The sequence below is a fragment of the Corapipo altera genome, unplaced genomic scaffold, assembly GCF_003945725.1.
Source record: "Corapipo altera isolate COAL_440 unplaced genomic scaffold, ASM394572v1 22b, whole genome shotgun sequence".
Classification (NCBI taxonomy): Eukaryota; Metazoa; Chordata; class Aves; order Passeriformes; family Pipridae; genus Corapipo; species Corapipo altera.
Window position 1 is genome coordinate 8,338,402 of NW_020884876.1, and position 15,859 is coordinate 8,354,260.

The following is a 15,859-nucleotide window of genomic DNA, read 5'->3' on the forward strand; positions in this document are numbered from 1 at the left end:
TCAGTTGTAGCTACTTAGCCACTCCTAACAGGAAAGCTGTTTCCTCCTTTGACCTCCTTGTTCACCCTCTGTAGTTTTATTTTCCACTTTGAGAAGGAGAACAAGAAATGAACAATGTTTAAGTTACAGGCATAACAGTATTTGTTTTGTTCTAAATTCTTTTCTTACTCATTCCTGTATTATTTGCTTTTCGACATCTGTTGATTGCTGTGATGTTTTTGCTGATGTTTTTGTTCCTTATATCCAGAGTCTTGCATTCCTAACATCAAATTCAGAGCTCCGCTTTGTATATGTAAACATTAGGATCACCCTTCCCTCTTCTACACAAGGCTATTTACTGACATTTAGCTTTAAAAAAAAAAAAACCAACAAAAAACCCCCAACAACTATTGCTTACATATTAGGAGGACCTCTGCACCTCACGAAAAAGTTTCCATTTTTACTACTCTCAATAGCTTGGTGTCATCAAAACACTAATTTCTATCAACCATAAATAGCTAAAGAGAACTGTCACTCACAACCTGCCCTCCTGGAAAACTGGTGTACATTGACTGACATGGACGGGAAGGGGGCTCCAGAGGGCATATACTCCAAGCTCCAGCTCAGAGTAGGTGACGCTAGAGCTGGGTGCTCAGGGTCTTGTCCAGTTAGGTCATGAATACCTCCAACTGTGCAGGTTGAGTGGAGTTTTTTTTGCTTGGTTGGGTTTTTTCTTCCTCTAACAACCTCTCTAGGCCCCTATTCCAGTCTATGATCTCCCTAATGATTTAAAAAACCAAACAACCATCGAAAAACATAACAAAAACCCCACAACATCTTTTTGATGTATCTTGTTGGAATTTTCCACATCCCAACTTCTTACCATTGCATCTCATTCTTTTATCCTGTTTCTTCTCTTTTATTCACATGAGGGCATCTTCCCACCTTATGGCAGTGCATATATACTTGTATTGTTTTAGAGACCATTGCATAGAGAATAGAATTTGGCTTTCCTTTGCCAAAATTTCCTTTATGTCCTGAATAAAAAAATAAGCCTTTAACACATGCCCCTACTACTCTGAGTAATGGTCATTGCCTCTCTCTACCTGTTACAAGCACCTTTTGAATACAAATTCTGAAGGATAGAGAGCATACACAAGTCTGTAGAAGTATGGCTGGAATGTAAGAATTTTAAATTAACTTCTAAGTAAATGTTATTTTACTACAGCAACCACAACTATTACTCCAAATAATAGAACTGCTACTCTGAATTACTGAAGTATTTAGAGGGCACTAGAAAAATACTACCTAAAATTATAGGTTTAAATGCTGTAGTATTGACCAATAAAGAAACAGTTTACATTATGTAGTTCAGAGGTGTAATTAGTCAAATGTCAACTTCTGTAAAAATCTTTTAACACGACTGACCAAATTCCTTAGCAAATTTAAGGCAAAGTTAGGAGCATATATGCCTATTTATTCACACATATCTGAACCTGCTCATACTTGTTTTTCAGCTTGTTTCAAGAGTTTCTGGAAACGTTCGTCCTCTAGCACACACAGGGGAAGGTCTGCCTCTCCTCTGCCTTTCATTTCCTCAAGTTTTTGTTTAAGGTCCCGCAAGGCCTGAAGCTCATCATTCAGACGATTCTGCCTTGTGCGTGATGCCTGGAGATCCAGCTCCAAGTCAAGGGAAGTGCGTACGGGGCATTCTTGCGTAGCTCTTCGCATGATCGGCTGGCAAACAGGCTGGATCATTTGGGAAACAGAATAAAAATTAACATATAGAAAGGCTAGAGTAGGGTTTGACATAATACAGTCAGAAAAGCTTAAATTTTATTTTTGTTTTTCTTTAGCAGTCTTTTTTTTTTTAAGTACAAAAATTCATGTATCCTGGAATTTTTCTTCAGTCACTAGCTAAAAATAAATGCGAAAGTTTCTCCAACCAGGTGCACAATTTATAGATTAAAACCAAGGAAAACATTTTGATCCCCAGGATGACACTGCCAGGAGACCCAACACTACGCATATTTCCCCATAGATTTCAATTACCTTATTTATTTTTATAAACATTTGCTTTTTCCAGGCCTAACCAAACACACAATGTTACGAACTCTGTAAACATGCATTTCTTCAGCGTATTTCACATTAGTTACTGTCCTTTCACAGTGACTTTTCATATGAGTAAGTCAGGCAGGAGAAGCCATCCGAGACTATTTAGTATTTCTTTTCTATGCAAAATGCAATCTTGCTACCTGGTAACATGCCTTCCACGGGACTATTTTTCTAGTTACAATTAAGATTAAAATATAACTCTCTCACTTTATGTAAGAATTAATTTCATGCAAGAGAAACAGAATCTTACTCTCTTGTTCTTCAATCCTTTTGCTACTTGAACACTTGGAAAAGAGTAAATCCCTTTAAAAGGACATCTAAATCCTTGAAATGTCCACCAAAATTTGCTTCAGATGACATCTAAATCCTTGAAATGTCCACCAAAATTTGCTTCAGATGTACGTTGCTAGCGTTGACTTTTGTGCAGCATAAGCCTCCCTGTGTGACTTTGTAATACTCAGGTTCTGTAACCCGGATCCCTTTGGCAGTAACTCAAGTTCAACAACAAATGCTATGATGCTGAGCAGCCATGTCTGCCTGCTGGCTTCAGCCACAACTAAAATAGCACACGCTTTGTTGGAGAACGAAGATGTAGGACTGGGACCACTGTGTTGAGATTTCAATGTGAAACTACAGGACTACATGTGGTACTTGCACTGGTTTTGCTGAAAAACTTTCAATTAAGGATATTCTTTAAGTTGTTTGGTATTCCTTCTCTGCCTGTACTTTGTCCTAAACCATGTCCTGTTAATAAAGCACATACCCGTTTAACTCTTAGGCTCCGCCGTTCTGTGGCATTTCTTACAAAGAGAGACTTTTTGGCTAATGTTGAGCTGTCACTGTCACTTCGATTCAACTGTGAAAATGTACACAACAAAAAGAGAAATAAAGGACATTCATATACATCTGTGTCAATATACCCAGCCAAGAGAACCTCAGTGTTGATATACATGTAGGTTGTATTCTTAGTATAAAGTAAAAAAATCTGCAACTAGAATCAGCATCTACTCCAAAATTCTAATCCTACACAAAGACAACCATTGATCTTACTGAATGAATAGTAAGTAAAGAGTAAGTAGACTCTTTAGGAATGCAAGGAAGGTAACTATGGTTATTAGGTACTGACAGATACAAACTATGAATTTCACTTACCTGGGGCAGGCTTTTAACGAATTACTACAGGGAAGGTAAATTACTGTAGACATGCATCTGTCCAACAAGCAGTATTTCTGTATTATTTGTAACAAGTACAGGTGTGCCTACAGCTTCCTTCAGAAGCACTTCCTGCCTCTCAAAATTATATGCCACAGCTCAGCAGTAGCTTCTTCTTAACTTTAGCATTAGTTCCATATCCATCAGTGCAGAGTGACTGTTAGATGCATTGGTATCTGACAGGTGGTAACCTCCAGGGAAAACAGAAGCATCTCTCTGCAGGATATGTATTTCTCCTCTTCAGAGAAGGACAGACAAAAAGAATCACTCTGCTAACATTTCAGCATGTGAAGCCAGAGTCCTAAAGCGTGCTTATACAGGACTGGCTGGGAGCTAGGGGTGAGAAACACAAGCTCTTGCAATACAAGCACACTTCTCATGAGACAAATCTGTCTTTTCACCATAAGCCACTACTGGGAGCTCACCCCTGGATACAGAGACGCAGCTATCATCACTGATATTCTTTAAGCACTTTTCAAGGGATTTTTTTTTTAAAGGCGCCAACAGATTTTGGTTCTGTCCTTTAGGCCTCCAAGATCTCTGTGTTCTCTGAACATCATATGAGAGTAGGTGCTCTCTTAAAGCCAGGTCATCACTTCTGAATCGAGAGCAGCTGACAGCTCACCAGAGTGTATCCAACAGGTGATTTCCTCTTGTACAGCACCAAAAAGCACGCTGGATATGCAAACTGAGGTCTGGGACTGGAGAGACTCACACTGTTCAGCCCTCCCTGTGAATTTGGATGCAGCTACAGTGCCCACTCTGGAGCCCCAGCAGTGGACAACAAGTATTTCTGAAACTGCAAAAGATTCATCTGTGCAAAAGTGTTTTTTCCCAGGGCACTTTGCTTCCAGCAATACCATACACAATGAGAAAAAAAAAATGTTTATTCAAGGAAAGTTGTTTTTTTTTATTCTGGCTTCTGGCTGCTACAGGTATGTAGCAATGTTCAAAGATACAAAAGCCGAACACTGTTGCAGATGGAAAAACTGCAAGAGTTTACACTAACTAAACTACCAGAGCAACTGATTTTTCTTCCTGTTGAAGACCTACACAGGCAGTAAGCTAAGACTACATTTTTTGCCAATACTACTACTTTCCATTTAGGAATTAAGTTCTGGTACAGGAATTAAGATGAAGGCTAGGTTCTGAATTCAGCCAATAATGCAAATATGCAAATTATGTGAAGATTGTTAGAAAACAATCTGCTGTGTTTTATTCTGGAGGGTATATGGAATAGTTATTTAAGTATGTAGGTATTGACTATCAATCTATTTTTATAGGTCAATGAGAATCACAGAGAAGTGATCAACTTTAATGTTCCCAAATGATTAAGATAACTGCCTCTAACTGAACCAGAGAATTAAAGCATAAGTATTATTAAAAAAAACCCCAAACCTCTCATACTTGTATGAGCAACCTGTAGAAACTAAAGATCAAAATAAACTGCCTTTTCTAGGCTATCTGTAATTAAAATCTATAGAGTTGGTAATCCATGCTTAAATCTTTAAACACACGAGTTTTACAGTTAGTTTAACAGCAACAAGGCTGACAATTTAAATATCTTTTTTTCCACACTACCATAGATCTAGAGAGACTGGGAACTTAGCTGCCAAAGCCATGTTTAAAACCCAGCCCTGAGGCAGCACTTGCACATCTTTCAAAGATGCAATTACAGCAGGATTTGGGCTGCATAGATTTAAAACCAGCTGAGATACAAAGCGATATTTAAAATTGATGACTGAGCTCTTTCCACACTGTTACCCTTAAATGGCTGCATTACTAAAATACGGTAATGCAATGGCATTGTACAGTGAATTCTATTTCATGTTTGAACAAATTATTTTGCTATGAGTGTTGTAGTTGCTGACGTGTAGGGAAACACACTTTTTGAAGAGAGCCAGCACAGGCATCTGTGTTACTTGTCTCCAATAGGATGTATTTTTTTCCTTAGTAGAGATGTTTTGCAAGAGCGTGCAACTCTGCTGAAAGTCAATTCTACTGTGCATCAGGTCAGTTAGGGAAAGAAAGACTCTAGAGAAAGCACAGGCTCTGCTTCTTGCAGGGAAAATTGGTACATGACTCACTGTCATTAATGCTTCATTCCCAAGAAGTTAAATGACTCTTTGTTTAATAGCTCTTCATTCCAAGTGTTTTTCCTCTTACCCTACAGATGTATTGGTTCCGCTCGCCTGGAGAGAAGGTTTGTGAGCGCACTATCATGCTGTTCCTGACAAAGGGACGCTGTCTTGAGCTCCAGCTGGCTCTGTCCTTGGGTCGGACTGGTGTGTTCTCATTAATCGATTCCTCAGTGTTGGTCTCTTTATCAACCTATGAAATTAAATTTAGTTTAAAAGACCTACTATATCCAGATACATGTCACTACATAGTTTTTGTGCCTTTGGATTTTACAAGAATTGTTGTTACCTTGCAGTAAATGGAAAAAGGCCAGCAGCAAAAAGCATCTTTCATTTATAGAGAAGCTATATTAAGTAAAGAAACACAAAATTCTCAAAAGGCTTAACATTGTGTGGAGAGACTTTGAAGGTATTCTTTGTTGCCAATAAAACCAAAGCTTTTGCAAAAAGGCCTTTGCTGCAAGACAGATGGTCTGATGCAACCACAGTGCAACAAATGTTTTACTTTGCTGTTTGCAGACATTATTCTTGTGCATTTATTTTTATTTTATTTTGTATTTTGCAGAAGACCAAGGTTCTGCCATGTTAGCGATGGTGCCTGTGCACACTGAAAGGGGGCAGCTGGGAAAGTTATATTGCTCAGGTTCTTCCAGACATACTGCCACGCATTCCAAACCTCATCAGCCTTGTGAGCCCAGGGAAAAGACCCTGCTGTCTGTTGTCCCTCAGCATGGCCTGCTGCCTACTGCAGTTGCCCCACATGTGCCACAGGGAGCCTCAGGTACTCCCACTTCTGTAGATGGCATGGCCTGTGCTTGGTTACATACTGCAATTATCTTGACTGCCAGGCTAGACCAAGTTCTGCAGTAGCTGAAATATCCAATGTTACTGATGTGCACCAGGGCTTTTTCTTCAGCTTTGGTAATTTAATGAGGTTCATGGTTTTCAAAGTGCACATGATAAATACAGTGACCTAAATAGCACAACTGCAACCCCGAGAGGATCTGGCACACAAAGATCTATACTGTGCAATGGTGTCTGATATGTCTTTCACTCATTGTTCAGGTCCATCCAGCCCAGGCTTAGCAAAGTACTTGTGTGCGTGCCTAACCTTCCTATGTTGTCCTTGATGTCTCCCCTTGCCAAGTCAGGGCTTTGATCTATATTTGCTTGCTACCCAGCAGACTGTCAGTCCTTTTAATACCATGGCCTTAGCTCATTTGGCATCTTGCCACATTAATTGCAAGTTAATTACAATTTCCAGCAATCCCACTGAGGTGTTGAACTTTTGTATTGTCACAAAGTTGAAGGAACAAGATGTCACTCTTCGCGTTTTTACCTCTGCTGTTTTACAGAGCCTGTGGGTTTAACACTTGCAATAGTGTTTTTATTAAGGTGCCGAAAGGTTCTAAAAATTTTATTTCTGAGTGTGTGCTACTACATCAGGGATATGTTTACTAAAAAGGTACTAAAAGTGCTTCCAGGAAAGTGGAATATAATTTAAAGACAACAATTACCAAGAGCATGGAATTAGAATTTGTTTTGTGCAGTGTCTGGGTAGTTCCATAGTACACAGTTTAACACACATTTTTGAGTTTTCTGCTCATTAATCTTCCATCCTTTTCTCTGCTAAGCTGGTTTTTGTATTTCACACCCTAAAACAGAAGGAAGAAATAAAGAAATCCCCGCATTGGTTTAAAGATCTTGACCCCTGTTTTGTCTTTCCCCCTGTTTATCAGATGAATAGGGGGGGGGGAAGGAAACAATGTAACAGATGTGCAGAAATATTTTAAACGTGTACAAGCTGAAGCTACTGAACTGCACTTGTATTTTGAATATTCTCCCTATGCAACAAAAAAGCCAAGATAAGCGAGTTTTGGTTAATTGTTTTGGAGTTAGAAGTTCTGCATAGCTTGTCTGTTAAATGTCCTCTTTGTAGTTCAAAAGTGACCACACTCCACACTGACTTCACTACAAGTACATGCTGATTACTGCTACAGCAAAGGCCACATCAAATTGTAAATGCTCAGAATACAGCAGACTTCTACATTAACTGCTCAGAAATAGATCTTCAGACACAGCAAGATAATGGAGGAATGTAAATTTTAAGATATTCACCAGTGTTAGTATTACAGCAGCTTGCTGGCCCTCATGAGCCTCATCAGTGTTCTCTCTGTCCTTGTTTTCATTTGTTTCTGGTGCATTGATGAGTAACCCCATGTCATCAGTACAGCTGCCTTCTACTGCCAGCTTAATGCTGTTTTCCTCTTCATCCACAATTTCATCAGAGGCTTCTGTGAGCATCTCTAGCCTGTGTGAACAGAAGTAACCCAGGCTTATTCTCAAACTGAAAAAGTTCACCAGAGAAAGATATCAGAAGGCCTAGACCTGCACACATAAAGTAATCATCTTCCTGACAGGGAAAACAACTGTCATCCAAATGCTTCCACTAACTTCACATGAAGGCACATTTCATTGCAGCCTCCAGCAAAACTCAAGAAGTGCTACTACAGTTCACCCTCAAGACCATTATGACAACACTGCATTACATTTAATGGCTGTAATGTTGATAACATTGAAAGAATTTCATTATAATAAATTCATAAAACAAACAAGTGTGTCTCCCCCTCCCCCACAATAAACCATGTATTTACTTCTACACTGCAGCTAAGAAACTGCACAAAAAGAGAACTCAAATAGCAATTTAGCAAGAAATCTGCTTCTTGGGAAAGCTCACAGTTTCTCCAAAATCAAGACCAATAGAAGCATACCCGCACTGGCTCTGTTAGACAGCAGCTCTCTTTTCAAATCCTATTAGCTGCTTATCACACTCAATGCAACTATAACATGAGACATTTTGCTACACCTCCAGTGGCTTAGACTGCCCAAGTGGTTTCATAGGTTTACATGGAATGGAGGAGCATTGGCAGCAGGAGTTAATAGAGCAGCCAAAACACTGTAAACCTAAAAGAACATGAATTAATTGACCACACAAGAGAATGAGGCTTGACTCCAATTCCAGTGGTGGTGAGGCACTAGAACAAGTTGTCCAGAGAAGCTGTGGATGTCCTGTCCTTGGGAACATTCACGGCCAGGTTGGATGCGGCGTTGAGCAACCCTGTCAAGTGGAAGGTGTCCCTGCCAGTGGTAAGGGGGTTAGACTGGATGATCTTTAAGGGTTCCTTTCAACCCAAACCATTCTACAAGTCTATAATCTCCAAAAGTACAGCCCTTTTGTTTGTCTAAGAATAGGAAGAATGAGTCGAGTCATTCAGGCATGAACAGTGAAGGAGGAAAAGTGGCTTTACCAGTCTTTCTCAGAGCCCCTTTGCTCCTGTTCCTCCTCCTCATCTTCAGCCAGCTCTTGTTCTACTGCTTCCAGCTCAGCAGATGTCCTCTGCAGCAGAGCTGACACAGCATCCTGCTCACAAGGAAAAAAGAAAAAACCAGAATTGAGTGACACATAACAGGTAAAAAACCGACAACTCTTGCAAGAGCTGCATTACCTTGCTGCTCCCTGATGTCAGCAGAAACAATGACCCAGTTCACAAGTAAAAAGTGTTTGAATTGTCAGTGTATAGCACATTAAATTATTGTTTTTATACAGAGTATATATCAATCAAAAATAGACTGTTTTTAAAGCAATAATGCAATCAAACATGCTCCTTTCATACGTTAATGTATTTTCTCTTCTTCCCTCTCATACTTGTAATATCCTGAGGTGAAAAAAGGGTGCTCTTCAAAGTTACATTTTAATGCAGTTCTCTTAAGAAGGTATTAAAGCAGAAAAGCTTCTTTAACCAGAAGAATTAGTATGTGTTTTGCATAAACAGCATTTTAAGTGCAATGGTTTTAAATATGCAGATTCAAATAGTTAATAAACTGACATTTTTGATGTGGGTATTCATATCTGGGCATATGAAAATAAATGGTAAACTTTAGGATGCTCTTCAATAACATTCTTTTTATAAAGAAACACAGTTGAAGTGTTTCAAATTGGAGTGCAATTTTGTATCCCATTAAAAAGCATCTGCCATATCCCCCTCGCAGGAACTACTCACACACAAAGTCACTCTAGAGAAAACTGCCCACGAAACAGGGCCTTGGACCTTCAGGGGAGGATGTATTTGAATTCACACATTCAAATAATCACAATGCAATGGCACAATTGGAGTGTCTGGATTTTTTCTTGCTGCTGCAGTAATAGCCAACCCATTGCTCACCAAGTCCAGTGAGTGCAGTGACTGCTTGCTTAACAGAAAGATGCATTCATCATTTTGTTCCTTAGGTTTTTTGCCAGGAATTTGCTTGCAAGGCAACAGGTTGTACCACAGAGTACAGGTCTCATCCGAAAATGATAAATCTGCCAGGCTGATCTGAGTCCCTGCCTGCACAAAAAGGGGAAGAAAACTGTTTTACTTTGTTCTGTTCTCTACAAAACAGTTGAAAATAAATTCTACAGTACTTACCATGTAAAACAGGACAAATTTGACATGAATCTTAATTTCCTTTTTATCTGTACAATTTTCCACTTCCCTACACTTCCAGTTAAATTAAACAAATAGAAGTTCATGGAAAAGTCCTTCATATTGTCCATTCTGCCATCCTTTATTTCAGTCTGCAGAATTTCTCCCCACATGCAGACACCACCCCCTGTATCACTGTAATGCACACACCTGCTTTCTGCTGCATTCAGTTATGAAAACCTGTGCCAATGAAGCCTGTAGCACCAACTCATGGGGAAACAATTTTTAGTTGTCCCACCACAAAAATCATCCATGTGGCAAATAATGGATGACCTTGTTTGCTCTAACGAGTGAAGGAGGAGATTAAAAGACAGCAAAAGATTAAGAAACCCTTTCATTTGGACAAGCACTGACATCCACTGAGTTGGGACTCCGGGAACGCTTCTGAAGTACTCATGTTTGGGCTGTGCCTTGGAGATTAAAATCCTCTATTCTTTGGCAAATTATCTCCACAGATACTGGGCTGCACACATAGCTCTTGCCAAGACTCTGGTCATGTTGCCCAGGGCTTTCTGCTGGGGATGGTACTTCCAACTCTTTCATTTGATCTTGTGATTAACCCTTGCCTTCTGTGTTTGTTTTTTTTTGTTTATTTTGTTTTTGTGGGGTTTTTTGTTGTTGGTTTTTTTCTTCACCTTTGTATCCTGCATTCTATTGCATTTTTGTTCTGCTGCCCTTCCCTTTCCTGAGGGGAAACCTCTTACATACTGAAAAAGGTCAACACATCCCCAGGAATTAACTTCTACATTTCTGAAAGTGAGAGGCTGTTCCCAGCAGTTGGAGCTGATGAACCCCAGCAGGTTCCGGCATCTCTTCAGTGTGTTGTAACTAAAAAAGTCTCACTGTGCTACTAAAATCACTCTCATGGTGAAAAACTAAACTGAGTTGTACCAGACCATGCAAAAGCAATTTGAAAGTAAATGGAGCATCACTGATTAGGTGATGACCACGATTAACAACAAAATTTAAAACATGACAGTTCCCAATGGGATGATCTATGAATGTCATACCTTTTTATTATTTCTACAGATCATAAAAACCAAAAAGGTGTTCATCATATAATTTAAAACAACATGCAAAAATGTAATGTAGTTTGTTCTTTGTGACAAGTTTGTGATAATGAGGGTTTTCTTCCCCCCCGTGGCTCTTTTTCAGCTTTTGCTTTAAAATCTAGCATTCAGGTAATGTTGCATTGAAGTTTATGGAAGTTTTATGTATAAAATGACAAAGATAGAATATCAATCTGTAATTAAAAGGGTTAAGGTAATGCAGTGTTAGAATTATCAAAACACCTACTAGAACTTCCATCTAGGATTAGATTCTGTATCAGGAATTTCAGAGAAAGGCAGTATTTTAAGTACTGTAGCAATAGCTAAGTTATGCTTCAGAGTTTGTCTCCAAGTACTGTGGAATTTTAGCAGCCTTGACCATCAAAATAAGAGGGGACACTATAAACAAATGCATTCCAAAAAAAGCCAGAAATAAAACTGCATACCAAGCATTCTTCCCGATGACTTCTACCAACAGCACAAACATCTACTCTCAGTGTCTTCTGTAATAATGTTACTTGGGAAATGGCTACTCTGAATATCTCGTTGAATAAAACGGTTTCCGTGGCAGGATGAACTTTGGTGCGGAATAGACATCTGATGTCAGCTGAGGATGGAAGTACTGCTACTCTGATATACCTGCCGGAAACAAAACAAAATTCTACACTGAATTTAAACTGGTACTTGCTGGTGACACATGATAGAACTTGACCCCATCAACTAAAGGACTGCATAGCAAGAAAATGGAACAGCAACAAATCAGAGGTGGAATGGAAAAGAGGTGACAAAGATGAGTGAGAAACTCCTCTTGCCCCTTGCAGAAACATTTCCCAAAAAGGAATTTCTGTGCCTGGTAAGGTAGTAGCAAGAGAGGTAGCTATTTTCTGTCTCTATCCAAATTTATCCTCTAGTATAATACTGTAAACACTGAAGATCATGCCACATATGGGAGGAAACACAAACTTAATGTTAATTAAAAAATGAGAAAAATCAGGGTGGATATAAAAATTAAACTTAGAACAATGCAAGCAGCACTGAAAAGTAGTAAGACCTTTTAATCTAAAGAAACAAACAAAACAAAGCCTCCAAAGAAACAAAAAACCGAAGGAAATCAAGGAAGAAAATAACTAGGGGCTATTGCTGCTCAAAATCAATTCATAATACATTAAGTGCAACCCAGAAGAATGCATCTTGCAAGCCTAAATTTAAGCAGAGAGAGTAGCTTGAAATTGTTACATGGCTGCATTCTTTTTATGTAACAAATATGGATAGATATTATGTGGATAAAAGTTGTACTAGCTAACTTGCAAGTCTCACTTTAGCAGCAGCTTAACAGAGTAAAGACATTTCTAATGCAATTTGTATGTGTTATTTACCTATTGCACAGTTTCTCATATGCTCATGAATGAGCATAGTAATTGTTTTATATCTTTTTTGTGCCCATGCAATAGTCTCTTTCTGGTACTGGCTTTATATATAATTGACATTCACTGTAGAATAGAATGCAATGAAGCTAGCTAGCTAAAGCAAGAAGAAAAAGTGGGACAAGGAAAACAATTCTGGCAAGAACTTCTTCTCCCAAAATTTACAGCACTACCACTATGCTTTTTCACTTCATGCATACTGTTGTTAATATTATTAAAAACTTGGTTTTACAGTAATTAAACCAAAAGAAATTAGGTCTGTGAGAAATTTGATTTTTTACTTGAATTTGAGCATAGTATTTATTCCCCAATTATGCCAAACTTCTTGGGATAAAAAGCAAGATCTAAATTTTTAGTTTTGCATGTATAGCCTGGATAGAAGGTATGCAGCATTATGAGAAGCCAATCCTAAAGTGAAGTTGTAGCATAACATGATTCCAGCAATGCTGCTGCTGTATTCATATAAATGTAGGTAAGCAATTTGCATGGTCTACTGAAAACAGTCATTTTAATAGACTAAGCAATTAAAAACTTTGTTTTACAGGAGTGGTTACTTTCCTTTTAATTAAAAAAGTTAAAGAGTTAACCAATGCCTCAGATTTTGCTGTGACTCCTCAACAGATGAAAAAGTGTTCCTGACACAGTAACTCCTTAGCTACGCTCTACCTACGCTAAAAGTGAACAGCTTTTACAGACAGTGTGAAAACAGATATCAGTAACACCTCATGTAAAATCTACTCCTTTACGTCTAAAGGTTCAACAAACTACTAATCTATCCAATTTGATGTCCTAGGAAATGCAGTTATAACATAGCATCATTTTTCAGACCCAATTTTTATTATTGTATGTATCTGTACAGATTACATATATATGCATACAATGGTAAGTGACAGAAAAAAAGTGCTATTTTCAAGATCCTGCCTTTACCCTGTCCTTTCTTCCTCCTTGTTTGTGTAGCTTTAATTTCATTAAATCTCTTTTAGCAGCAGCAGGTCTAGACTTCTTGACTACTAATTACAACTTTACAGTTTAATTCCTAAAAAGATGCCAGCTCTGACCTAACTTTATCTTACTGAACATCTTTTTGACAGTTTACGTAATCTACTTTTCCTCTTAGCTGTGCCAATTTATTCTTCTATAGTTTTTCTATATCCTTGTGCTAAATGTTAGCGGATCTGGAAGATCAGTAGAGGAAAAATGCAGGTCAGAGAAGGAAGGATGATAGTAGACAAGCATTTGTTATTAACAAAAACAAACAGAAAATCCAGCAAGTACCAGGCTGGTATCATTAAGACAACCTCTCCATATTCAGTGGCTTCTTATTTATCTGCCAATCAAATTCAAGGCAATAGGGGACAAAGGGAAAGGAACCAGAAAGAAAAGCAAATTTTCCAAGGATTGATTACGTTCTATTCCAATCTTATTAAGCTTTTCAACAGTTTAAGATAGTCTTACAGTCTGTCAAAAAAATTCACTCAAGTACAAGTGTCTCCAGGGAAAGTTGCACTTATTTATACAGATGAGAATTTTGGACTAGAATCTCAGTGGTAACATATTCAGGCATTTCTGTTCATTTTCTACATAGGATTTCCACTGTAATTTACTTTTACACTTTTTGTGTTAGTCCAATTTGACACAAGAACTAATTCTTAACAGCCATCCAAGCTCCAGTTGTTAGGAATGATGTATCTCAATGTGACTGTGCACATCCACTCGCAATTTATTAAACTACCCCTTACCTTTAAAAGCTCACTTAGAAGACACATACTACTTTAAACATTATTTTACATCAAAATGTCACTTAAATGTAAAAAGACAACATTCTGAGTTGAAAGGATGGCAAAGTATTAAAAGAATGTTTTTAGTGTTCTGCACCCACAAAATGTGTTTAGGTGTTCTGCACCCACAAAACTACAGAATGTTTAGAAGCACTAGGTATAACACCATTTAAAAATCCTTTCTATTCCTCTTCAATGGAATGTGCAAATTTCCCGATAACTTCTTTTGCTTGCAGCATTGCTACAGTATGTAAAAGCTGAATACTTCTACAGCTTGAAAAGTTTTATATATATTTCAGTGCTGTTAAGCAGTAAATTAACTGATTCTTTTGGAGAATTTTTACAATTTCTTACTATACTCTCATATTTCAACACTACTGCTCAGTGATTGTTTGACTTACACCTTAGAGCCAAGAGGTACAGAAAATGCTGGAAGATTTCTGAGTCGTATTATGATTATCACAAAACTTGAATTGTCGTGGTCATATCTGTAAAAGAGAGGACAACATGAGGGAAGTTTACAATTCATGTTTACGTAAACAGAAATATTCCCTTTGCTGATCACTCACCTGAGTCCTATTTGTACCTGAGCAGCTTCTAGAATTGTTGCATCATCTTCACTATATACAGTGTCCTCAGTTTCATTTGTTCTAAGGAAAACCAGGCAAATAGTCAAATTGTGGAAAATTATAGTTAGCTTTCAGCAATAATTAAGGCATGCATACACAGAACATATACACATTCTCCTAAACAGATTCAATGACAGTTGGCACTCCAAGTGAGAATTTCAGAGCCTACACAACAGCAGCGCCCATTTTGGGGACAGTCACTGCTGGAACCATTCAACAACTGCAGTAATGATTCAGAAAGGCCTTAGGCTGATTACCGAAGCAGCCCAAACTAAAAGTCAAGAGAGAATTGTTTGTTCTTATACGTACTTAGGACTTCTTTATCTCACTGAATACAAAATTGGAAATTAAAATTTGTAATAAACCACAGGCCACATGTAAACTAGATATGAAATACTGCTTTGGAGAACACTGAGCTTCAGAGCTCTGTAAAATACAAAAGTTTCTGTGCAAATAACAAGCATCTTTCCTCTGAGCCTGTTTTCAGAAGCATTCAAAGAACCAAAGGGACACAAGCCTTGCAGCTGAAGAACAAATCTAGTGTTGAAAGTAATTATAGGGAATCCATGTGGCAAAATAATTCCAGTCATTTTCTGGGATGTTTGAGTTAGGATGTGGTATTAATGTGTTTCATTGATTTTTAAAACTAGACTGCTGGGATCAATAAACAAGATCAAGATAGAAAATATCAAAATAGGAAATGTGGAGAATGACAGAGACAACATCTCACAAGACATGACAGCATTATTTTAGGACTGCATTTAGAGGTTTTCTTTTTACCACACATTTCCTTGCTGATGGTTAATTTCATAGAGTGAGTGTATTTCCTTCCCTACCTTAAATTACTCAACACAAAGGACTGGTCTGTAGAGCAGAAATCACTGCATTGTAACATCAGGAGCACACTGACAAATTGTAAGTCATTCCATACACAGTGCTCATAAAGACACTTCTACTAAACATAAGCAGCTCGCACAGAGGCACTCATTGCCTTTTCACTACTTCCTAC

General features: G+C 38.2%; 1 protein-coding gene across 1 annotated transcript in view; it reads right to left on the bottom strand.

Annotated features, from left to right (window-relative positions):
• WWC2 (WW and C2 domain containing 2) overlaps nt 1–15,859 on the bottom strand; it is a 101,769-nt gene that overhangs the window by 8,679 nt on the left and 77,231 nt on the right. Inside the window, exons 13-21 of the mRNA XM_027635890.1 lie at nt 14,791–14,871; nt 14,623–14,709; nt 11,466–11,658; nt 9,668–9,832; nt 8,753–8,865; nt 7,563–7,755; nt 5,473–5,637; nt 2,858–2,950; nt 1,486–1,728 (exon numbers count right to left, since the gene is read on the bottom strand). Of these exons, the coding sequence (XP_027491691.1) occupies nt 1,486–1,728; nt 2,858–2,950; nt 5,473–5,637; nt 7,563–7,755; nt 8,753–8,865; nt 9,668–9,832; nt 11,466–11,658; nt 14,623–14,709; nt 14,791–14,871 (1,333 nt within the window). The remainder of the gene's footprint in view (nt 1–1,485; nt 1,729–2,857; nt 2,951–5,472; nt 5,638–7,562; nt 7,756–8,752; nt 8,866–9,667; nt 9,833–11,465; nt 11,659–14,622; nt 14,710–14,790; nt 14,872–15,859) is intronic.